This window comes from Salvelinus namaycush, unplaced genomic scaffold, assembly GCF_016432855.1.
Source record: "Salvelinus namaycush isolate Seneca unplaced genomic scaffold, SaNama_1.0 Scaffold2378, whole genome shotgun sequence".
Lineage (NCBI taxonomy): Eukaryota > Metazoa > Chordata > Actinopteri > Salmoniformes > Salmonidae > Salvelinus > Salvelinus namaycush.
This window is the reverse complement of record NW_024059206.1, coordinates 16,183-39,385: the sequence shown is the minus strand read 5'-3', so window position 1 is coordinate 39,385 and position 23,203 is coordinate 16,183. Positions and strand designations below refer to the sequence as shown.

The 23,203-nt window shown below is 45.9% G+C and overlaps 2 protein-coding genes across 4 annotated transcripts; one reads left to right on the top strand and one right to left on the bottom strand.

Annotated features, from left to right (window-relative positions):
* The first annotated feature begins 5,741 nt into the window (after window positions 1-5,741).
* LOC120038748 (tRNA methyltransferase 10 homolog C-like) lies at window positions 5,742-8,186 on the top strand. 2 transcript variants are annotated; one of them, XM_038984407.1, is made up of 2 exons: window positions 5,742-7,592; window positions 7,632-8,186. In XM_038984407.1, exons 1-2 carry the CDS (start codon window positions 6,038-6,040, stop codon window positions 7,901-7,903), a joined length of 1,827 nt encoding a protein of 608 aa, XP_038840335.1. In that variant the 5' UTR covers window positions 5,742-6,037; the 3' UTR covers window positions 7,904-8,186. The 2 variants fall into 2 exon arrangements, with proteins under 2 accessions (XP_038840335.1, XP_038840334.1); XM_038984406.1 differs by having other exon boundaries at window positions 5,742-8,186.
* An 8,187-nt stretch (window positions 8,187-16,373) lies between these two features.
* Window positions 16,374-23,149, bottom strand: LOC120038747 (golgin-45-like). 2 transcript variants are annotated; one of them, XM_038984405.1, is made up of 7 exons: window positions 22,936-23,149; window positions 22,306-22,423; window positions 21,598-22,115; window positions 19,699-19,898; window positions 19,485-19,613; window positions 17,215-17,452; window positions 16,374-17,112 (listed from the first exon to the last, which is right to left on the bottom strand). In XM_038984405.1, exons 2-7 carry the CDS (start codon window positions 22,331-22,333, stop codon window positions 16,918-16,920), a joined length of 1,308 nt encoding a protein of 435 aa, XP_038840333.1. In that variant the 5' UTR covers window positions 22,334-22,423; window positions 22,936-23,149; the 3' UTR covers window positions 16,374-16,917. The 2 variants fall into 2 exon arrangements, with proteins under 2 accessions (XP_038840333.1, XP_038840332.1); XM_038984404.1 differs by having other exon boundaries at window positions 22,927-23,148.
* Window positions 23,150-23,203: the final 54 nt, after the last annotated feature.

The window sequence follows — 23,203 nt, the reverse complement described above, 5'->3', positions numbered from 1 at the left end:
TGGGGGGGGAAATTCATGTTGAAAGGACAGGTTGTGTTTGGAGCTGAAAGTGTGGGACTGAAAACAACAAGATAACTAAACGCAAATACTACTGGGTCTGGAAAATGTATTTAGGTTCACAACTTTTGGGAAACAGCACAGTTAAAAGATGATATGGCAAATAGAAATCCAAACTGGATGGTGTTCAGAGATAGATGGGAGGGGTTGAGGGGAGCTGAAGGATGGGATTGGATGGTGTTCAGAGATAGATGGGAGGGGTTGAGGGGAGCTGAAGGATGGGATTGGATGGTGTTCAGAGATAGATGGGAGGGGTTGAGGGGAGCTGAAGGATGGGATTGGATGGTGTTCAGAGATAGATGGAAGGGGTTGAGGGGAGCTGAAGGATGGGACTGGATGGTCTTCAGAGATAGAGATAGATTTGAGATTCTTTAAAGTAGCCTCACTTTCCCTTGATGACAGCTTTGCACACTCATGGCATTCTCTCAACCAGCTTCACCTGGAATGCTTTTCAAACAGTCTTCAAGGAGTTCCCACATATGCTGAGCACTTGTTGGTTGCTTTTCCTTCACTCTGCGGTCCAACTCATCCCAAACCATCTCAATTGGGTTGAGGTCATGTGATTGTGGACACCAGGTCATCTGATGCAGCATTCCATCACTCTCCTTCTAGTTCAAATAGCCCTTAAACAGCCTGGACGTGTGTTGGGTCATTGTCCTGTTGAAAAACAAATTATAGTCCCATTGATGAAACTGGCTCTCATGAGGACCGCCACAGGAAAGGAAGACCCAGAGTCACCTCTGCTGCAGAGGACAAGTTCATTAGAGTTACCAGCCTCAGAAATTGCAGCCCAAATAAATGCTTCAGAGTTCAAGTAAGACACATCTCAACATAAACTGTTCAGAGGAGACTGTGAATCAGGCCTTCGTGGTTGAATTTTTGGTTCCAACTGTCTTTGTGAGAAGCAGAGTAGGTGAACGGATCATCTCAGCATGTGTGGTTCCCACCATGAAGCATGGAGGAGGAGGTGTGATGGTGTGGGGGTGCTTTGCTGGCGACACTGTCAGTGATTTATTTAGAATTCAAGGCACACTTAACCAGCATGGCTACCACAGCATTCTGCAGCAATACGCCATCCCATCTGATTTGTGCTTAGTGGGACTATCATTTGTTTTTCAACAGGACAATGACCCAACACACCTCAAGGCTGTGTAAGGGCTATTTGACCAAGAAGGAGAGTGATGGAGTGCTGCATCAGATGACCTGGCCTCCACAATCACCCGACCTCAACCCAATTGAGATGGTTTGGGGTGAGTTGGACCGCAGAGTGAAGGAAAAGCAGCCAACAAGTGCTCAGCAAGACTGTTGGAAAATCATTCCAGGTGAAGCTGGTTGAGAGAATGCCAAGCGTGTGCAAAGCTGTCATTGAGGCAAAGGGTGGCGACTTTGAAGAATTTAAAATATATTTAGATGTATTTATTTACTTTAGCTGACATGGGCTAGTTTATCTGGACATTTTCATGTTATAAATATCTTTCTACGGTCTGTAATGACTGACATGACAAGAGGACCTGATTATGCACTACCCAACTTAGAAATTGCACCTTGTGCATTCTACTATTAAAACTGTCAAGAGTACATTTAAAGCAGGACAGTAGGGTTTTGGGGGGGGTCTAGACGAGTGTCCATAGGGTCTGTGCAGCAAGTCATATTTTATGTCACATGGTTTTTAAAGACAACAATGTGTAGACTAACAGTGAAATGCTTACTAACAGGTCCCTTTCCAACAATGCAGAGTTAAAGATAACATGAAAGAAGCAGGCTTAACGTCCCTACTTTAGGGCCGTCTGGTCATAAGTAATAGAATAGGATACTATTTGAGAAGCTGTATGCTGATGTGAAGGATTGGTAGTTCGATAGAACATCTTTGAGATCCTAGCTAACTTACCTTTGTCAAGTGGTCCACTTTCATGTTATCTATGATGAGATTTTTCTGCGACATCTCTATTTTCAACAGCTGAAGGTTGTGCAGTAGCTCCTTCCTCTCGATGAGCTGTCGGGTGACTTTTCTGGGTCCCGGTGCGGTCTCGTTCGTCTGATGACGAGATGTCTTCCGTGGGCACCGTGGTCTCCAGACTGAATTCTTCCGACTCCTCTAGCGAGCTGGAGATGTTCACCGACGGGTTTTTCTGCTTCTTCGGAGGCATTTTGAAGCTAGATAACGTTAACTACCTCGCTTTTGTCAAACAAGTAGTGATCTGCTTTTGCCAGCTAACTACTAGCATATAATTTTAGTATTAGAGATTAAGATTAAGGATTAGCGAACTCAAGAGTTCAAGGGACAGTTAACGTCGACTGTTGCACGACATATACGGGTAACTAGCTCCTTGTCTGTGGTTGTATTAACTGTTAGTTACTGTACAGTACTAGTTAGTTAACTTACATAGTTATAGTTAGCTAACGTCGAACTGTTGGAACGGTTCACTGTCCAACAGGTAGCTTCCTAGCTAGCTGGCTAATTCCGTACAAATTATTCGTTTTTGTCATATCCATAAATGAAATGGGGTTTAGCATTTACCACTTATATTCGCGAACAACCCAAAATGTTTGGTGGTCGCTGTTTTCATAATTTCAACGGTCCCGCTCCGAATCGCATAGAAACAGCCACTAGCAGATCACAACAAACAAACGGAAGTGACATCGGAGTCACGTCCGTTTGTTTGCAACCACATAAAATGTCCGCGAGAAGAAACAGCAACATTTAATAATAATTTATTCAACTCTTATAGCGCTATTCATTACATAAAGAATCTCAAAGTGCTTTAAAGCAACAAAACAAGACATAATGAGATTGACAGTCAATAGAAAATTCATGGCTTTGCTGGTCATCTGAGGGAGGTGGTCAAGCGGGGAGAGAAAATCCGGGGGCAGGCAGCACGGTTTTCTTCTTCGAGGTTTTATTGGCGGACTACGTCCAAAAATTGTGCCTTGCCACCACCTACTGGGTGGGGTGAAAACAAACATTTTAACAACTAAAAATAAAAGAATAATAATAATGTAACATATTTAATCACATAAATAGTTCAGCTACATTAACAATGATATCGATCTTTCTTGACCTACTTTCAACTTGTGCACTTGAGTCCACTTTCTTCACACGAAGGATTTCTGGGTCCTGCTGTTGATTCTCAGTCTGTGGTGAAGGCTCCAATGTAGGCATACCGTTCTTCAATACCTGCCGGACCTTCAAATGTACTCACTCTGTCAACCCTTTTGACAGCCGCTGCATAGAACACCCTCAACTGCCCTGATTTTAGTATCCTCAGTCTCTTTCACCCGACATCGGGAACTCCAGTGATTGCGGTTCATGCTCACCCACCACAACATGTTGCTCCTTGTCTATTCTCTTCTACTAGACATTTAGCATCTCCTTCATAGTGGTCTTTCCCCCCCCACACATCTCAGCTTCTCCCGTCTGCAGACGCTGTGGGAGTGAATGATACATTTAGGGACAGACATAGAGGTGTACATTAGAATATAGGAGGAGAAGGCAGACATGAGTGAATGGATACAGGCTGGTAAAAACAGGAAACTAAGACATAACAGACACAAGTTCTTGTAAGAGTGTTGTATTTCTGAGACGATTATCTACAACAACACAATGTCCAGACATTTGACAGAAAGAACATTGAGAAAGGCCTTTCTACAGAAGCTCTGACAGTACAGACATCCCAGCTGAGAGACTCCACATCAAAAAAAATAACACTAGAACAGACTAACTCTTCTCCTTCTTGCCATCAACCATATGATTCATTCTACATCGATCACTCCCGGAATTCCCTTAAATAAAGCACTAAAACATCCTATGAGACTCCAGAAATGACCCCCTAGACAGGTGTCCTCCCTAGACGGGTGTCCTCCCTAGACGGGTGTCCTCCCTAAACGGGTGTCCTCCCTAGACGGGTGCCCTCCCTAGACGGGTGTCCTCCCTAGACGGGTGCCCTCCCTAGACGGGTGCCCTCCCTAGACGGGTGCCCTCCCTAGACGGGTGTCCTCCCTAGACGGGTGCCCTCCCTAGACGGGTGCCCTCCCTAGACAGGTGTCCTCCCTAGACAGGTGTCCTACATTATGTCCAACAGACATTTCTTCTGTTCCTCAGAAACACAAGAAATCAGAACTAACCCACTTCTCATGACCATCACTGATTTGACTTTACCCAATGCTTCTGCCATAATTTTGGATGTTTTTTCGGAAAACGGGTTCCACAAGTCAGGCATGTGCCGCTCTTTCAAATCAAATCACATTTTATTGGTCACATACACATATTTATCAGACAAATTTATATTATTTTTGTATTATTATTATTGCAGCAATAATACCAATATTACACATTAATACAGGGACATTCCTGTGAATACAAAAAAATAAAAAACACCAGGCGATGTATATAAACCCTAGATGTATATAAACCATGGGATTGATGATTCTGCGTATTGGCCATTGAGAGGCTTTGAAGCCACTGGTCGGCCATATTGCCACTCCCCAGTAGGCGCAGTCCATTGGAATGAATGTAACTCTACAGTATTTCAATTAAAGAGGGCACTATGCCGAAATCACTCCACCATTTCCTGGTTGCTAACATTAGAATAGTTCGCCTAATTTCAGTTTATGTGACAAAACAAGCAAGTATAGTGTAGAGAATCGTTGTACCATCTAAACCCGCTGTGAAATATATTAGCCATATACAACATTTTTTATTTTTAGCTGTTTTAAGCTGGTGTACAAAACCTAAAGTAAAGGACACAAAAACTAAACTTACGGGAAGCACAGAAATAGCACACATAGGACACATCTACTGATTCTTAGACTTGCTTTCAATGAGAATGACAGATCTATAGCACACATTTCTATGTGAATTTGGTGGGGTATTCCAAAAATGTATATATTGCAGCTTTAAATGTTTCAAGGACAAAATTACATGTATTTAAGTCTTTGGGGACAATAACATTAGTAATCTAAAACAATTATACTTTAAGGAAAATGTTTTTATGTATTTTATGTTTTCGCTCACATAATTTATTTTTCTACTGTATTATTGACTGTATGTTTGTTTAACTCCATGTGTAACTCTGTGTTGTTGTATGTGTCGAACTGCTTTGCTTTATCTTGGCCAGGTCGCAGTTGTAAATGAGAACTTGTTCTCAACTTGCCTACCTGGTTAAATAAAGGTGAAATAAAAATAAATAAAAAATTATATAATTTAAAAGTATGCATTAAGGTGTCTGTAATAGAATAAACGAATGTAGAATATTTAGCTAGCAGCCTCCATGGAAATTCGCTATTAATTGTGCTAATTTTGTTAGCATTCTGATAATAGACGCCCAATGGGCATTTTAGTGTTTTTTTAGCTCCCTTTCTAGCTTCCAAAAAATGTTTTACAAGGATGGGGGAGTGGCTTCAACACAGCGCCCCCTATCAGTCGCCTAGTGTATATACGAACCATTGAATAGGACTCAGGTGAAGTTTAAACTCAGTTGGTAGTTTAAGGTAATTTCCGGTTCCAAATTGTCTCTTGCATTAAACGTTGTTTACTATGTATTAACGTAGGAAAATAACATATTTTTGTATGATTGGTGAAATGTGAGACAAGTCTTCTGGACAAATGGTTAGGCCCAGAACAGTAATCCCGGAACAAATATTCTTTGCACTTGCATCAGCACGACTGAATAATGGCGTTGCACACGCTTTCAACTTGACCCTTCGACATTTTTTCCGATAAGCACGGATGTAAAATTGAATTCAGACTGACACAAATGTAAGACATTCAATGGAATACTACCACGATTTTATGATCCATTCTGTCCTTATTGAGAGTGGACCTTAATTGCAGTTTGTATGATTGTTTTTTCGTGATTATGGAACATAAACACAATCGCTTCCTATCTTGTCTGCACGTGTAACGGTATTTCCTCCTCTCCTGATGGACAGTTCTGGGACTTTAATATAACGACGTGAGTGTCAACATCTTGACTCCATATGTATGTATCATCAAACCATTGAAATGATGAGGTTTCTCACCCCACCGCTTTTGAACGAGCTGCGGCGGCGTCTCCCGCTGGTATCAACTGTCGCAAATAAACACGGAGGGAGTAAACAGTTACCGATCACCTGCCTTCTCCCACCCCGCCACTCTGCACCCCCAAACCGGCCTCTCTATACTGGGGCTGCACTAAGAAAAGATGTACCCCTCCCTCAGTCTAAAGCAGATCAGACTGAAGAGAAACTGGACCTGGACATATGGAAGTCTGTGATGAGGTTTCAGGTCCCAGCGGCGGAGGAGGAGGAGAAACTGGGAGGTGAGGAGGGAGGTGCTGCTCCTTCAGGACCAGGAGGAGGTGTAGCAGGGCAGGAGGAGGTGTCACCACTGGAGGCCACCAGAGAACTGGTAGTGATGTGGCGTCAGGCTGGGAAGCTGGTGCCAGAGACCATGACTGATGAGGAGCTGGGGATCCTGGCGGAACTCCAAACTAAATCCTCCAAGAAGAAGTACCTGAAATACCTGGCCATCAAGGAGGGCCACAAGAAAAGCCACAAGCAGAAGCAGGAGAAGAGGAAGGTAGAGAGGAGTGAGAGGTTTCTGGAGGATGATAGGATCAGGCCTGATGGTCTGAGAGGAGAGGAGGGGGAACTGAGGAACACCTTCCTGCTCCAGTTCTGGGGTCGTTCCCTGGACAAGCTGCTGGGGTGGAGGTCGGCCCAGGCCATGGTGTTCGGCCAGCCACTGGTGTTTGATATGTCCTACGAACAGCAGATGACGCGTCGGGAGGTGGAGAACACTGTGTCCCAGCTGATGGAGGTGGAGGGGTGGAACCGCCGAGCCTCGGAACCCTTCCACCTGCACTTCTGTAACTTGCAGCCGGATGGCGGTTACCGCAAGGAGCTGGTTAAACGGTACGGCGCCGAGGCCTGGCAGCGCCTCCTCATCACCTCCACAGAGCAACGCCATGTGGACCTGTTTCCCCGGGACGACCTGGTCTACCTGACGGCTGACTCCCCCAACGTCCTCCGTACCTTCGACAACTCTAAGGTCTACATCGTAGGCTCCATGGTGGACCGCTCCATCCAATCAGGGCTCTCCCTGGCCAACGCCAAGCGTCTCAAGCTGAATACGGCCCGTCTGCCGCTGGATGACTTCCTCCAATGGGAGACGGGGGCCAAGAACCTGACTCTGGATCAGATGATACGTATCTTGCTGACACTGAAGGAGACGGGGAGGTGGGAGGAGGCGCTGGAGTACGTACCCAAGAGGAAACATGATGGATTCTACCAGGAGAAACCCCAGCAGGACAGAGACAGAGGCTCAGATAAGGACAGGAGGTTTTTTAGTGGCAGAACCAGAGGAGACACAGGATTCAGGGCTGGGGACAGAGACTGTGATAGAACATTCAGAAGTGGGGACAGAGAGAGGGCATTTAGTAGAAGAGACAGTGTATTGAAGAGTGGGGACAGTGACAGAGCAATTAGGAATGGGGACAGAGACCAAGCAATCAGGACTGGAGACAGTGACAGAGCAATCAGGACTGGGGACAGAGAAGGAGACAGTGACAGAGCAATCAGGACCGGAGACAGAGAAGGAGACATTGACAGAGCAATCAGGACCGGAGACAGAGATGGTATGGAGGAGTGGAGACAGAAACAGATGAATGGTGTGATCAGAGAGAGAGGATCCACTAGCAGACATAAGGACAGTGTATTCAGTAGCAGAGACAGGGTAGCAGTCAGTAAGGAAGCAGGACCTACAGAGATCAGGCAGACCACCACCAGGCTACGGACATCACTAAAAACCAAGATGGAGGATCGGAACAGTACAGCCAAGAGCGGGAAGAAAATGCTAGAGGAAGAGTAGCCTTATTTGGTCCAAATATACTGAGACATTTCTGGTCTGAATGTGCATCAGTTTCACCGTGTTGTGTTAATGGATGCAGAGATGAACTGATGAAAAGCACTTCTAAATTACATTAAACAGAAACATTTTGATAAGCAACTCGGTGAGACTGTTGATTGTTTGGAATCGTTGGTGTATTTGATACTTCGTGTAAATGTACACTGAAAAATATATATATATATAAACGCAACATGTGGAGTGTTTGTCCCGTGTTTTATGAGCTGAAATAAAAGATATAGAAGAACATGTTCCAGATACACAAAAAGCTTATTTCTCTCAAACTTTTGCACAAATTTGTTTACATCCCTGTTAGTGAGCATTTCCTATAAGATGATCCATCCACTTGACAGGTATGGCATATCGAGAAGCTGATTAAACAGCGTGGTCTTACACAGGTGCACCTTGTGCTGGGGTACAATAAAAGGCCACTTTGGCAACATCTCCGGGTGGACATTCCTGCAGTCAGCATGCCAATTGCACGCTCCCTCAAAACTTGAGACGTCTGTGGCATTGAGTTGTGTGACAAAACTGCACATTTTAAAGTGGCCTGAGGGATTGTGCAGTTGGCATGCTGACTGCAGGAATGTCCACCAGAGCTGTTGCCAGATAATTTAATGTTCATTTCTCTACCATAAACTGCCTCCAACATCGCTCCCTCCATGCGTCCAACCGGCCTCACAACCGTAGAGACCACCTGTAACCACGCCAGCCCAGGACCTCCACATCTGGCTTCTTCACCTGCGAGGGGGGGGGTGCTGAGGAGTATTCCTGTTTGTAGTGTAGCCATTTTGTGGGGGAAAACTATTTCTGATTGGTTGGGCCTGGCTCCCCAGTAGGTGGGTCTGACTCCCCAGTGGGTGGGCCGATGCCCTCCCAGGCCCACCCATGGCTTGCGGACCTGCCCAGTTATGTGAAATCCATAGATTAGGGCCCTAATGAATTTATTTCAATTGACTGATGTCCTTATAAACTGTAACTCAGTAAAATCTTTTGAAAATGTTTGCATTTATATATTTTTGTTCAGTATATTTTTAACCACAAAATATTAATGTCACTATATTGTCTAGCTGAACTACAGTTTTAAGTTAAAAAACCATTTACTCCAGTTTAACTTCCGTTCATCCTGTATTCAAGCGTTATGAGTTGGACAGATTCTCACTAAACAGGAAATAGATTTAACAAATCTTTAATTTTTGGTCTCTGACATGAAGGAATTTAGAAAAAAATCTTTACAAAGAGAAAATGGTCAACGACAACAACCGTTACACAAAAAAAAACATTAATCTTATTTATACTTTCATCTACTTACACGTTTTCTTAAAAGTGAAATGTTTTCAGTCTCTTCATCGGGAAGATACTGTCTTCAGAAAGTACAGTATTCATACCCTTTTGACCTGAATTCAAAATGGATTTAATTTATATATTTTTTCTCACCCCATCTACACACAATACTTGTAATAATGACAAAGTGAAAATGTGTTTAGAAATTTTTGCAAATGTGTTGAAAATGAAACAGCTGAAACACCTTATGTATTCACACACCTTAAACACAAGGTCAACTCTACACTGTCGTGTTGTGGCCAAGACAGTGGATGTTCCTGACTAGATAGTTCTCCCGGGTGGCGCAGTGGTCTAGAGCACTGCATCGCAGTGCTAGCTGCGCCACCAGAGTCTCTGGGTTCACGCCCAGGCTCTGCCGCAGCCGGCCGCGACCGGGAGGTCCGTGGGGCGACGCACAATTGGCTTAGCGCCGGGTTAGGGAGGGTTTGGCCGGTAGGGATATGTGGATATTGTAAAGTGTAAAGTGGATATTGTAAAGTGGTTGTTGCACTGGATATCATAAGGTGAATGCACCAATTTGTAAGTCGCTCTGGATAAGAGCGTCTGCTAAATGACTTAAATGTAAATAGTTTAGACTTAAATCTACTTGAACATCTATGGGAAGACCTAAAAACGGTTGCCTAGCAATGATCAACGACCAATTTACCAGAGCGTGAATCATTCTCAACCATCTACACACAATTCCCCATAATGACAAAGTGAAAACATGTTTGGTCAGTACCTTAATGGTCAATACCTTTGGATAAGCATCTTTGGCAGCGATTAAAGCTGCTAGTCTTTCTGGGTAAGTCTCTTAAGATCTTTCCACACCTGGATTGTACAACATTTGCCCATTATTTCTTTTCTAAATTATTCAAGCTCTGTCAAATTGGTTGTTGATCATTGCTAGGCAACCATTTTTAAGTCTTTCCATAGATTTTGAAGTTGATTTAAGTCAAAACTGTAACTAGACCACTCAGGAACATTCACTGTCTTCTTGGTAAGCAACTCCAGTGTAGATTTGGTCTTGTGTTTTAGGTTTATTGTCCTGCTGAAAGGTGAACTCCTCTCCCAGTGTCTGGTGGAAAGCAGACTGAACCAGGTTTTCCTCTAGGATTCTTCCTGTGCTTAGCTCCAGTCCGTTTATTGTTTATCCTGAAAAACTCCCTAGTCCTTAACAATTACAAGTATACCCATGACATGATGCAGCCACCACTATGCTTGAAACTATGGAGAGTGGTACTCTGTAATGTGTTGTATTGAATTTTCCCCAAACACAACACTTTGTATTCAGGACAAAAAGTTGATTTCTTTACCACATTTTTTTGCAGTATTACTTTAGTGCCTTGTTGCAAACAGGATGCATGTTTTGGAATATTTTTATTCTGTACAGACTTCCTTCTTTTTCTCTCTGTCATTTAGGTTAGTATTGTGGAGTAACTACAATGTTGTTGATCCATCCTCAGTTTTCTCCCATCAGTCATTAAACTCTGTAACTGTTTTAAAGTCTCATGGTGAAATCACTGAGTGGTTTCCTTCCTCTCTGGCAACTGAGTTAGGAAGGACGCCTGTCTCTTTGTAGTGACTGGGTATATTGATACACCATCCAAAGTGTAATTAATAACTTCACCACGCTCAAAGGGATATTCCATTTTTACCCATCTACCAATAGGTGACCTTCTTTACGAGGCATTGGAAAACCTCCCTGGTCTTTGTGGTTGAATCTGTGTTTGAAATTCACTGCTCGACTGAGGAACCTTACGATAATACAGAGATGAGGTAGTCATTAGAAAATCATGTTAAACACTATTATTGCACACAGTGAGAGTCCGTGCAACTTATGTGACTTGTTAAGCACACTCTTACTCCTGAACTTATTTAAGCCACAACGAAGGGGTTGAATAGTCCAGCCAGTAACCGAAAGGTTGCTGGATTGAATCCCCAGAGCTGACAAGGTAAAAATCTGTCGTTCTGCCCCTGAGCAAGGCAGTTAACCCACTGTTCCCCGGGGCCCTGAGCAAGGCAGTTAACCCACTGTTCCCCAGGGCCCTGAGCAAGGCAGTTAACCCACTGTTCCCCGGGGCCCTGAGCAAGGCAGTTAACCCACTGTTCCCCGGGGCCCTGAGCAAGGCAGTTAACCCACTGTTCCCCGGGGCCCTGAGCAAGGCAGTTAACCCACTGTTCCCCGGGGCCCTGAGCAAGGCAGTTAACCCACTGTTCCCTGGGGCCCTGAGCAAGGCAGTTAACCCACTGTACCCCGGGGGCCAAAGACGTGGATGTCGATTACGGCAGCCCCCCCCGCACCTCTCTGATTCAGAGGGGTTGGGTTTAATGCAGAAAACACATTTCAGTTGAATCCATTCAGTTGGACAGCTGACTAGGTATCCCCCTTTACAACTTACTAGGTATCCCCCATTTCCCTTATTGACTCGACATTTCAGCTTTTCATTTTTTTATTAATTTGTAAACATTTCTGAAAACATAATTCCACATTGACATTATAGAGTATTGTGTGTAGGACAGTGACAAAAAAAATAAAATGTAATCAATTTTAAATTCAGGCTGTAACAACAACAACATGTGGACAAAGTCAAGGGGTGTGAACACTTCCTGAAGGCACTTTAACCTTTCCACACAAATATAGATCTAATATCATTGGGTATCAGATGATTTCTGATCAAATCTCCCTGGACAGCAGATACAATGCCTTTCTGCCTCATCCCAGTGCAAACTGCCGAGACAGCAACATCTTCGTGTAACTTCCCCACTGCAAAGGATCCCGATTCAAACAGAACAGAAATACCTTTGAATATGTAGGGAACCTTTTACCTTTCAACTAAAAACCTGTCTGTCTGTCTGCAACAACTTCTGACCATAGTCCTGCCTCTCCTGTTTCTCCACATCTACAACCTGTCTGTCTGTCTGCAACAACCTCTGACCATAGTCCTGCCTCTCCTGTTTCTCCACATCTACAACCTGTCTGTCTGTCTGCAACAACCTCTGACCATAGTCCTGCCTCTCCTGTTTCTCCACATCTACAACCTGTCTGTCTGTCTGTAACAACCTCTGACCATAGTCCTGCCTCTCCTGTTTCTCCACATCTACAACCTGTCTGTCTGTCTGCAACAACCTCTGACCATAGTCCTGCCTCTCCTGTTTCTCCACATCTACAACCTGTCTGTCTGCAACAACCTCTGACCATAGTCCTGCCTCTCCTGTTTCTCCACATCTACAACCTGTCTGTCTGTCTGCAACAACCTCTGACCATAGTCCTGCCTCTCCTGTTTCTCCACATCTACAACCTGTCTGTCTGTCTGCAACAACTTCTGACCATAGTCCTGCCTCTCCTGTTTCTCCACATCTACAACCTGTCTGTCTGCAACAACCTCTGACCATAGTCCTGCCTCTCCTGTTTCTCCACATCTACAACCTGTCTGTCTGTAACAACCTCTGACCATAGTCCTGCCTCTCCTGTTTCTCCACATCTACAACCTGTCTGTCTGTCTGTAACAACCTCTGACCATAGTCCTGCCTCTCCTGTTTCTCCACATCTACAACCTGTCTGTCTGTCTGTCTGTCTGCAACAACCTCTGACCATAGTCCTGCCTCTCCTGTTTCTCCACATCTACAACCTGTCTGTCTGCAACAACTTCTGACCATAGTCCTGCCTCTCCTGTTTCTCCACATCTACAACCTGTCTGTCTGTCTGTCTGTCTGCAACAACCTCTGACCATAGTCCTGCCTCTCCTGTTTCTCCACATCTACAACCTGTCTGTCTGTCTGTCTGTCTGTCTGCAACAACCTCTGACCATAGTCCTGCCTCTCCTGTTTCTCCACATCTACAACCTGTCTGTCTGCAACAACCTCTGACCATAGTCCTGCCTCTCCTGTTTCTCCACATCTACAACCTGTCTGTCTGCAACAACCTCTGACCATAGTCCTGCCTCTCCTGTTTCTCCACATCTACAACCTGTCTGTCTGTCTAACAACCTCTGACCATAGTCCTGCCTCTCCTGTTTCTCCACATCTACAACCTGTCTGTCTGCAACAACCTCTGACCATAGTCCTGCCTCTCCTGTTTCTCCACATCTACAACCTGTCTGTCTGCAACAACCTCTGACCATAGTCCTGCCTCTCCTGTTTCTCCACATCTACAACCTGTCTGTCTGTCTAACAACCTCTGACCATAGTCCTGCCTCTCCTGTTTCTCCACATCTACAACCTGTCTGTCTGCAACAACCTCTGACCATAGTCCTGCCTCTCCTGTTTCTCCACATCTACAACCTGTCTGTCTGCAACAACCTCTGACCATAGTCCTGCCTCTCCTGTTTCTCCACATCTACAACCTGTCTGTCTGTCTGCAACAACCTCTGACCATAGTCCTGCCTCTCCTGTTTCTCCACATCTACAACCTGTCTGTCTGTCTGTCTGTCTGCAACAACCTCTGACCATAGTCCTGCCTCTCCTGTTTCTCCACATCTACAACCTGTCTGTCTGTCTGCAACAACCTCTGACCATAGTCCTGCCTCTCCTGTTTCTCCACATCTACAACCTGTCTGTCTGCAACAACCTCTGACCATAGTCCTGCCTCTCCTGTTTCTCCACATCTACAACCTGTCTGTCTGTAACAACCTCTGACCATAGTCCTGCCTCTCCTGTTTCTCCACATCTACAACCTGTCTGTCTGTCTGTCTGTCTGCAACAACCTCTGACCATAGTCCTGCCTCTCCTGTTTCTCCACATCTACAACCTGTCTGTCTGCAACAACCTCTGACCATAGTCTTGCCTCTCCTGTTTCTCCACATCTACAACCTGTCTGTCTGCAACAACCTCTGACCATAGTCCTGCCTCTCCTGTTTCTCCACATCTACAACCTGTCTGTCTGCAACAACCTCTGACCATAGTCCTGCCTCTCCTGTTTCTCCACATCTACAACCTGTCTGTCTGCAACAACCTCTGACCATAGTCCTGCCTCTCCTGTTTCTCCACATCTACAACCTGTCTGTCTGCAACAACCTCTGACCATAGTCCTGCCTCTCCTGTTTCTCCACATCTACAACCTGTCTGTCTGCAACAACCTCTGACCATAGTCCTGCCTCTCCTGTTTCTCCACATCTACAACCTGTCTGTCTGTAACAACCTCTGACCATAGTCCTGCCTCTCCTGTTTCTCCACATCTACAACCTGTCTGTCTGTCTGTAACAACCTCTGACCATAGTCCTGCCTCTCCTGTTTCTCCACATCTACCACTAGGAAGCCTAGTGGTTAGAGGGGAGGGGCGGCAGGAAGCCTAGTGGTTAGAGTGGAGGGGCGGCAGGAAGCCTAGTGGTTAGAGGGGAGGGGCGGCAGGAAGCCTAGTGGTTAGAGTGGAGGGGCGGCAGGAAGCCTAGTGGTTAGAGTGGAGGGGCGGCAGGAAGCCTAGTGGTTAGAGGGGAGGGGCGGCAGGAAGCCTAGTGGTTAGAGTGGAGGGGCGGCAGGAAGCCTAGTGGTTAGAGTGGAGGGGCGGCAGGAAGCCTAGTGGTTAGAGTGGAGGGGCGGCAGGAAGCCTAGTGGTTAGAGTGGAGGGGCGGCAGGAAGCCTAGTGGTTAGAGTGGAGGGGCGGCAGGAAGCCTAGTGGTTAGAGGGGAGGGGCGGCAGGAAGCCTAGTGGTTAGAGTGGAGGGGCGGCAGGAAGCCTAGTGGTTAGAGTGGAGGGGCGGCAGGAAGCCTAGTGGTTAGAGTGGAGGGGCGGCAGGAAGCCTAGTGGTTAGAGTGGAGGGGCGGCAGGAAGCCTAGTGGTTAGAGTGGAGGGGCGGCAGGAAGCCTAGTGGTTAGAGTGGAGGGGCGGCAGGTAGCCTAGTGGTTAGAGGGGAGGGGCGGCAGGAAGCCTAGTGGTTAGAGTGGAGGGGCGGCAGGAAGCCTAGTGGTTAGAGTGGAGGGGCGGCAGGAAGCCTAGTGGTTAGAGTGGAGGGGCGGCAGGAAGCCTAGTGGTTAGAGTGGAGGGGCGGCAGGTAGCCTAGTGGTTAGAGTGGAGGGGCGGCAGGTAGCCTAGTGGTTAGAGGGGAGGGGCGGCAGGTAGCCTAGTGGTTAGAGTGGAGGGGCGGCAGGAAGCCTAGTGGTTAGAGTGGAGGGGCGGCAGGTAGCCTAGTGGTTAGAGGGGAGGGGCGGCAGGTAGCCTAGTGGTTAGAGTGGAGGGGCGGCAGGAAGCCTAGTGGTTAGAGTGGAGGGGCGGCAGGTAGCCTAGTGGTTAGAGGGGAGGGGCGGCAGGTAGCCTAGTGGTTAGAGGGGAGGGGCGGCAGGAAGCCTAGTGGTTAGAGTGGAGGGGCGGCAGGTAGCCTAGTGGTTAGAGTGGAGGGGCGGCAGGTAGCCTAGTGGTTAGAGGGGAGGGGCGGCAGGAAGCCTAGTGGTTAGAGGGGAGGGGCGGCAGGTAGCCTAGTGGTTAGAGGGGAGGGGCGGCAGGTAGCCTAGTGGTTAGAGGGGAGGGGCGGCAGGTAGCCTAGTGGTTAGAGCGTTGGGCTGAGGTTGATGGATCGAATCCCCGAGCTGAACAAGGTAAAAATCTGTCGTTCTGCCCAGGTAGGCCGTCATTGTAAATAAGAATTTGACTTGCCTAGTTTAATAAAGGTTTAAAAATAATAATAACATCATTGAGGAGTGTTTTTCTATATACATTATATTTATGTTGATAAATAGCACCTTAGCCTGAGTTCAAGTCTTCAGCAGGGTTCTCTCAATAGATGCTGTCTCTAACACTGAGGGCATCATGACGTCATGACTCACTAGCTAAAAGCTAGTCCCAGCAGTCTTAAAATGTTTCCTTTCCTCATCTCCCTCCCTTATGAATGACCGTCTAATGTCAGGTCTGGTGTAACCTTCTCTCAAAGAGTTAGACAACCAGGTGAGGGGAGTTCCTTACTAATTAGTAACCTAGACAACCAGGTGAGGGCAGTTCCTTACTAATTAGTAACCTAGACAACCAGGTGAGGGGAGTTCCTTACTAATTAGTAACCCAGACAACCAGGTGAGGGCAGTTCCTTACTAATTAGTAACCTAGACAACCAGGTGAGGGGAGTTCCTTACTAATTAGTAACCCAGACAACCAGGTGAGGGGAGTTCCTTACTAATTAGTAACCCAGACAACCAGGTGAGGGCAGTTCCTTACTAATTAGTAACCTAGACAACCAGGTGAGGGCAGTTCCTTACTAATTAGTAACCTAGACAACCAGGTGAGGGCAGTTCCTTCTAAATTAGTGACCTCAATTCATCAGTGAAGTACAGGGAAGGATCAAAAACCCACAGACACTCGGCCGTCCGTGGAATGACTTTGACACGTGTTATATCATTTTGACCATATTATTTTGGGGAAGCCCAATTGATTCTAAGATGAGTACTTTCAGATTTTCCGAACTCACTTCCTTGTTTAAATCACTTGCTTGGCTCACGTTCTGAAGCCCACAACGTAGTGGGAGGTTCTAAGGGTTATGAGACGGTGATGGACTGAGAGATCAGCCAATTAAAACCAGCGGTTGTTTCGTCCGCTTCTGCCATACTTCCAGTCAAGTCCCGTTCTGAGACCGCTGTGAAACCAGACGGTTCGACGGAGAGAGACTGGTGTTCCTCACAGCGGCCTGCGTTGACCTGTCCAGGTTAAAGGTCACGACCCCTGCCCTCTGACCCCTAGAGTACCAGGATGTCTCCGCTGCAGCGCTCGCAGCAGTTGAAGGTAATGTTCTCATAGCGCGTGTAAGGGTGGAACCGGCCGATGCTCTTCTTATTGGTCAGGAAGGCCGAGGGGGAGGAGTCAGAGAGAGAGAGGGGGGAGGATTCTTCCTCGTTGTCTGAACAGGAAATAGGGTCCAGGATCTTCAACACCTGAGAAGGGAGTGGGGGGAGAGAGAGACAGAAAGAGTGAGTGGGTTTCTGGATAGAGGCCAGTGTGAGTGTCCTGCTAGGGGTCCGTACTCTACTTCCTACCTTCTCAGCCATCTTCTCAGCAGGCGTGTGTGAGGTGTTAGGGAGCTCCGAGGCCTGTCTTCCTTTCCCCAGCACGGCTCCACTGCTGCTCCCTACCTTACCCAGCAGGCGGGAGTTGATGGCTTCTGCCAGCTTGTGATTGGCTAGAGCTAGTTCTCCCGTGCTGAGTGGCTGGGCACTGGGGTAGTAGGTCTGCTGTCGACCCCACTGGAGAGAGACCAGCAGCTGCTCCAGAGACCTGGGAGAGAGACACATAAAACACATCAACCTGCATCGCTGGTAATGTGGTGTGTATCTCAGTAACTCTATGTTCCTATGTGAAGCACAGAAGTCCTACTGTATCTGTGGGTTAGCATCATGTCTGTGTGTTTTAACTGAGCACCAGGTCATATATCAGTGTTAGCATCATGTCTGTGTGTTTTAACTGAGCACCAGGTCATATATCAGTGTTAGCATCATGTCTGTGTGTTTTAACTGAGCACCAGGTCATATATCAGGGTTAGCATCATGTCTGTGTGTTTTAACTGAGCACCAGGTCATATATCAGTGTTGTACCTGTGGGTTAGCATCATGTCTGTGTGTTTTAACTGAGCACCAGGTCATATATCAGTGTTAGCATCATGTCTGTGTGTTTTAACTGAGCACCAGGTCATATATCAGTGTTAGCATCATGTCTGTGTGTTTTAACTGAACACCAGGTCATATATCAGTGTTAGCATCATGTCTGTGTGTTTTAACTGAGCACCAGGTCATATATCAGTGTTAGCATCATGTCTGTGTGTTTTAACTGAGCACTAGGTCATATATCAGTGTTAGCATCATGTCTGTGTGTTTTAACTGAACACCAGGTCATATATCAGTGTTAGCATCATGTCTGTGTGTTTTAACTGAACACCAGGTCATATATCAGTGTTAGCATCATGTCTGTGTGTTTTAACTGAGCACCAGGTCATATATCAGTGTTAGCATCATGTCTGTGTGTTTTAACTGAACACCAGGTCATATATCAGTGTTGTATCTGTGGGTTAGCATCATGTCTGTGTGTTTTAACTGAACACCAGGTCATATATCAGGGTTAGCATCATGTCTGTGTGTTTTAACTGAGCACCAGGTCATATATCAGTGTTGTACCTGTGGGTTAGCATCATGTCTGTGTGTTTTAACTGAACACCAGGTCATATATCAGTGTTAGCATCATGTCTGTGTGTTTTAACTGAACACCAGGTCATATATCAGTGTTAGCATCATGTCTGTGTGTTTTAACTGAACACCAGGTCATATATCAGGGTTAGCATCATGTCTGTGTGTTTTAACTGAACACCAGGTCATATATCAGTGTTAGCATCATGTCTGTGTGTTTTAACTGAGCACCAGGTCATATATCAGTGTTAGCATCATGTCTGTGTGTTTTAACTGAACACCAGGTCATATATCAGGGTTAGCATCATGTCTGTGTGTTTTAACTGAGCACCAGGTCATATATCAGGGTTAGCATCATGTCTGTGTGTTTTAACTGAACACCAGGTCATATATCAGGGTTAGCATCATGTCTGTGTGTTTTAACTGAGCACCAGGTCATATATCAGTGTTGTACCTGTTGGTTAGCATCATGTCTGTGTGTTTTAACTGAGCACCAGGTCATATATCAGTGTTAGCATCATGTCTGTGTGTTTTAACTGAGCACCAGGTCATATATCAGGGTTAGCATCATGTCTGTGTGTTTTAACTGAGCACCAGGTCATATATCAGTGTTGTACCTGTTGGTTAGCATCATGTCTGTGTGTTTTAACTGAGCACCAGGTCATATATCAGTGTTAGCATCATGTCTGTGTGTTTTAACTGAACACCAGGTCATATATCAGTGTTAGCATCATGTCTGTGTGTTTTAACTGAGCACCAGGTCATATATCAGTGTTAGCATCATGTCTGTGTGTTTTAACTGAGCACCAGGTCATATATCAGTGTTAGCATCATGTCTGTGTGTTTTAACTGAACACCAGGTCATATATCAGTGTTAGCATCATGTCTGTGTGTTTTAACTGAGCACCAGGTCATATATCAGGGTTAGCATCATGTCTGTGTGTTTTAACTGAGCACCAGGTCATATATCAGTGTTAGCATCATGTCTGTGTGTTTTAACTGAGCACCAGGTCATATATCAGTGTTAGCATCATGTCTGTGTGTTTTAACTGAGCACCAGGTCATATATCAGTGTTAGCATCATGTCTGTGTGTTTTAACTGAGCACCAGGTCATATATCAGTGTTGTACCTGTGGGTTAACATCATGTCTCTGGAGAACTCGTCTCTCTCACTCAGCAGGTCTGTGATGGCGCTCTGAGCCTCTCTGGTCTGGTGCTGGAGAGAAACCCTGGCATTGGTCAGCTCCTCCGCCATCACTCTTGAAGAGATACCACACACACAACAGTCAGTTAATACACACTGACACACACACACTCCTTCCCTCCGTCACCCCTCACCCCTACCTGGACGCCAGGAACTTGCTCCTCCAGACATCACATTGTATAGACATGCGTTCCAGCTGTTCTACTGTGGAGGCCCGGCTGCGACCCAGAGCCTCGTTCTCTAAGATCAGCTGGTTCTTCTCTCTGGCCAGACGCTCAAAGTGGTACTGCAGGTCATCACCTACAGAGGCTACCAGCAGCTTCTTCAACTCTCTGTTCACCTGTAGGAGAATACAGAGTTGAGTACTTTGGTCAAATATGGACCAAAGTACTGTATTTCATGTGCCAACAGATTCTTAAACCAGAAGTACTATCCGTATCTTATCGGGACAAAGGCAAGGGCTGAAAAGTCAGGATCCAGATTAACTCCTACAGTCACTGAACAAAACTCAGGATCCAGATTAACTCTTACAGTCACTGAACAGAACTCAGGATCCAGATTAACTCTTACAGTCACTGAACAAAACTCAGGATCCAGATTAACTCCTACAGTCACTGAACTCAGGATCCAGATGAACTCTTACAGTCACTGAACAAAACTCAGGATCCAGATTAACTCTCACAGTCACTGAACAAAACTCAGGAACCAGATGAACTCCTACAGTCACTGAACAAAACTCAGGATCCAGATTAACTCCTACAGTCACTGAACAAAACTCAGGATCCAGATTAACTCCTACAGTCACTGAACTCAGGATCCAGATTAACTCCTACAGTCACTGAACTCAGGATCCAGATTAACTCTTATAGTCACTGAACAAAACTCAGGATCCAGATTAACTCCTACAGTCACTGAACAAAACTCAGGATCCAGATTAACTCCTTCAGTCACTGAACTCAGGATCCAGATTAACTCCTTCAGTCACTGAACAAAACTCAGGATCCAGATTAACTCCTACAGTCACTGAACAAAACTCAGGATCCAGATTAACTCCTACAGTCACTGAACTCAGGATCCAGATTAACTCCTACAGTCACTGAACAAAACTCAAGATCCAGATTAACTCCTACAGTCACTGAACTCAGGATCCAGATTAACTCCTACAGTCACTGAACTCAGGATCCAGATTAACTCCTACAGTCACTGAACAATTCCAAATAATGTGTTTAATAGCGTTAAAGGCCCAAATGCATCCGTTTTTATCTCAATATCAAATCATTTCTGGGGAACAATTAAGGTCTTTACCGTGATTATTTTTAACAATTTTTAATTGAAGACAAACAAAAATTGCTTCTTAGCTAAGAGTAATTTCTCAAGCAAGAATTTAGTTAGGACTGTCTGGGAGTGCTCTGAATGGTGAAGGGAAAACTGAAAACTAGCTGTTATTGGCAGAGAGGTTTGGAACTCTCTTTCTTATTGGTCTATTAACTTTACCTCCTGGTGATGTCACAAGGCAGGCCAAAACTCCACCCCACCAAAACAGGCAGAAATTTCAGGAAGTCTTTTCAAATAGCTCTTACACTAAAAGGGCCTTATCATAAGTTTCACAGTAGCACTCCACACTCAGTGTGGAAATATATATAAAACACAGTAATTTGATGTTTTTGATGGCACTGGGCCTTTACGTTAACTCATTTACCCACCTCAGTCTGTACGTGGAGCTGGTTGAGGACTAACTAACTATATCAGTATAACTCATTTACCCACCTCAGTCTGTACATGGAGCTGGTTGAGGAGCCCCTAACTAACTATATCAGTATAACTCATTTACCCACCTCAGTCTGTACGTGGAGCTGGTTGAGGAGCCCCTAACTAACTATATCAGTATAACTCATTTACCCACCTCAGTCTGTACATGGAGCTGGTTGAGGAGTCCCTAACTAACTATATCAGTATAACTCATTTACCCACCTCAGTCTGTACATGGAGCTGGTTGAGGAGTCCCTAACTAACTATATCAGTATAACTCATTTACCCACCTCAGTCTGTACATGGAGCTGGTTGAGGAGCCCCTCCTTGCCCTGCAGCAGTCTTCTCTCTGAGGTCTGAAGCTTCTCCATGGCTCCTCTCAGGTCCTCCAGAGGAGGGGAGGGAGAGGGGGGCCGCTCCTCCATCTGCTGCCCAGCCCAGGCCTCTCCTTTCTCCTCAGCCGGACCCCCACTCCGGGTGATGGCGGCACGGGGAACAACGATCCTCACCGCCTCCACCACCATGCAGGCCTCCCGGGGAACCTTCCCCAGGTGGAGTACGCCGGGGGACCGGGGGCCAGACGGTGTGTCTCTGGGACTGGCTCTGGGGCTCTGCTGGGGGGTGGAGTGGGGGCTGTGCTGGAGGCTGGCGGGGGCAGGGTGCGTGGTCTTGGGACTGTGTTTGGGACTAGCTACCTTAAGTAGTGGCACCGAAGACAGAGGCGTATCCACGGCACCGATCTCCTTAGCGACTGGGGGCTTGTCTGTCTCCATGCCGTCGCCGGGGCCCCTGACTGGACGGACGGAACCTGAAACATGGCAAACATTCTGGAATGTTCTCTCTATCACCATCTTTCTCTCTCTCTCTCTCAATGTTTTGACTGGAGGAGTTATCAGGTCTCAACATCGCTTTGTGTGATTGGCTGAGAGGATGCAGGGGGGGGGGGGGGGGGGATGTAAACAACAGTCTGTGAAATGACAGGGGTGATAACGGCTTACCTCTGTCTGCTACTGCAGCGGTAGACATGATGGTAGAGGAAGTCTTCACAACAGTCCAGTCAAATGACAGAGGGACAGGGCGGTGGATGACTTCCAGGATGGCAGTTAGATCTCTCTCCTGAAGACAGACAAATATTGATTCTGAGTTTACCACCCTGTTAGACATGTTTAAATTAATAAAATAAGAAAGTAGCGAGAGAATATCGCACAGCTACTGTAACTAGCTAACGGACTTTTTCTGTTTTCAATTTTTTTTTTTAAATATATGTTTTGAATTGGTAAAATTAGAGTCAAAACCGCTGCCCTTTCCAACTAGTTGTTTACTTGGCTAGTTCAGTCTCTGGCTGAGCTCCAAGGCTAAAATAACTCACTACTTATCTGTGGTTGAGCTTTAACAGCACTGTGAGCACATGATCAACACCCAGCCGGTTAGATAAGGATATAAGAGAACGGAGTTCAACTTTCCTCAGCTAACAGTAACTGACAACAAAGCAAATCGAGTCGGGAACACCAAACCGTGCCCTGGACATAAACTTATAAACATTGTTAGCTAACATTAGCAGTGTAAAATGAGTGTAACGTAGAGATTAAAAAACGGTGTCAGAATAAACATGCACATACTGTTGTTACCCGAATAAAAATGATTTCCTCTGTTAAATCTTCGTCGCCATCTTGTTTGTGTTCTCACCGACCGGACACTGTTGGCATGGTGAACGTGTAGCGTGGAGGGGTTTCCGGCAGAAAACAGACTCTGAATCAGCCTGTACGATTTCTCATCGGTAGTGGTGACAGTAAACAGATATCCCAAATCTGATTCACGATCAGTAAACGGTAGTTAAGACGAGAGCGTTACAAAATGACCAAACCGTGGAATAAAGCGGAACTGTTATCCGCACTA

Excerpts from the sequence above, each read along its gene's own strand:
- LOC120038748 (XM_038984406.1), top strand. The coding sequence starts at position 6,038 with ATGTATCATCAAACCATTGAAATGATGAGGTTTCTCACCCCACCGCTT.
- LOC120038747 (XM_038984405.1), bottom strand. The coding sequence starts at position 22,333 with ATGTCTACCGCTGCAGTAGCAGACAGAG. Across the intron at positions 22,116-22,305 it reads CGCTGCAGTAGCAGACAGAG|GTTCCGTCCGTCCAGTCAGG; the intron begins GTAAGCCGTTAT and ends GCCATGTTTCAG. Across the intron at positions 17,113-17,214 it reads CTGAGAAGATGGCTGAGAAG|GTGTTGAAGATCCTGGACCC; the intron begins GTAGGAAGTAGA and ends CTCCCTTCTCAG.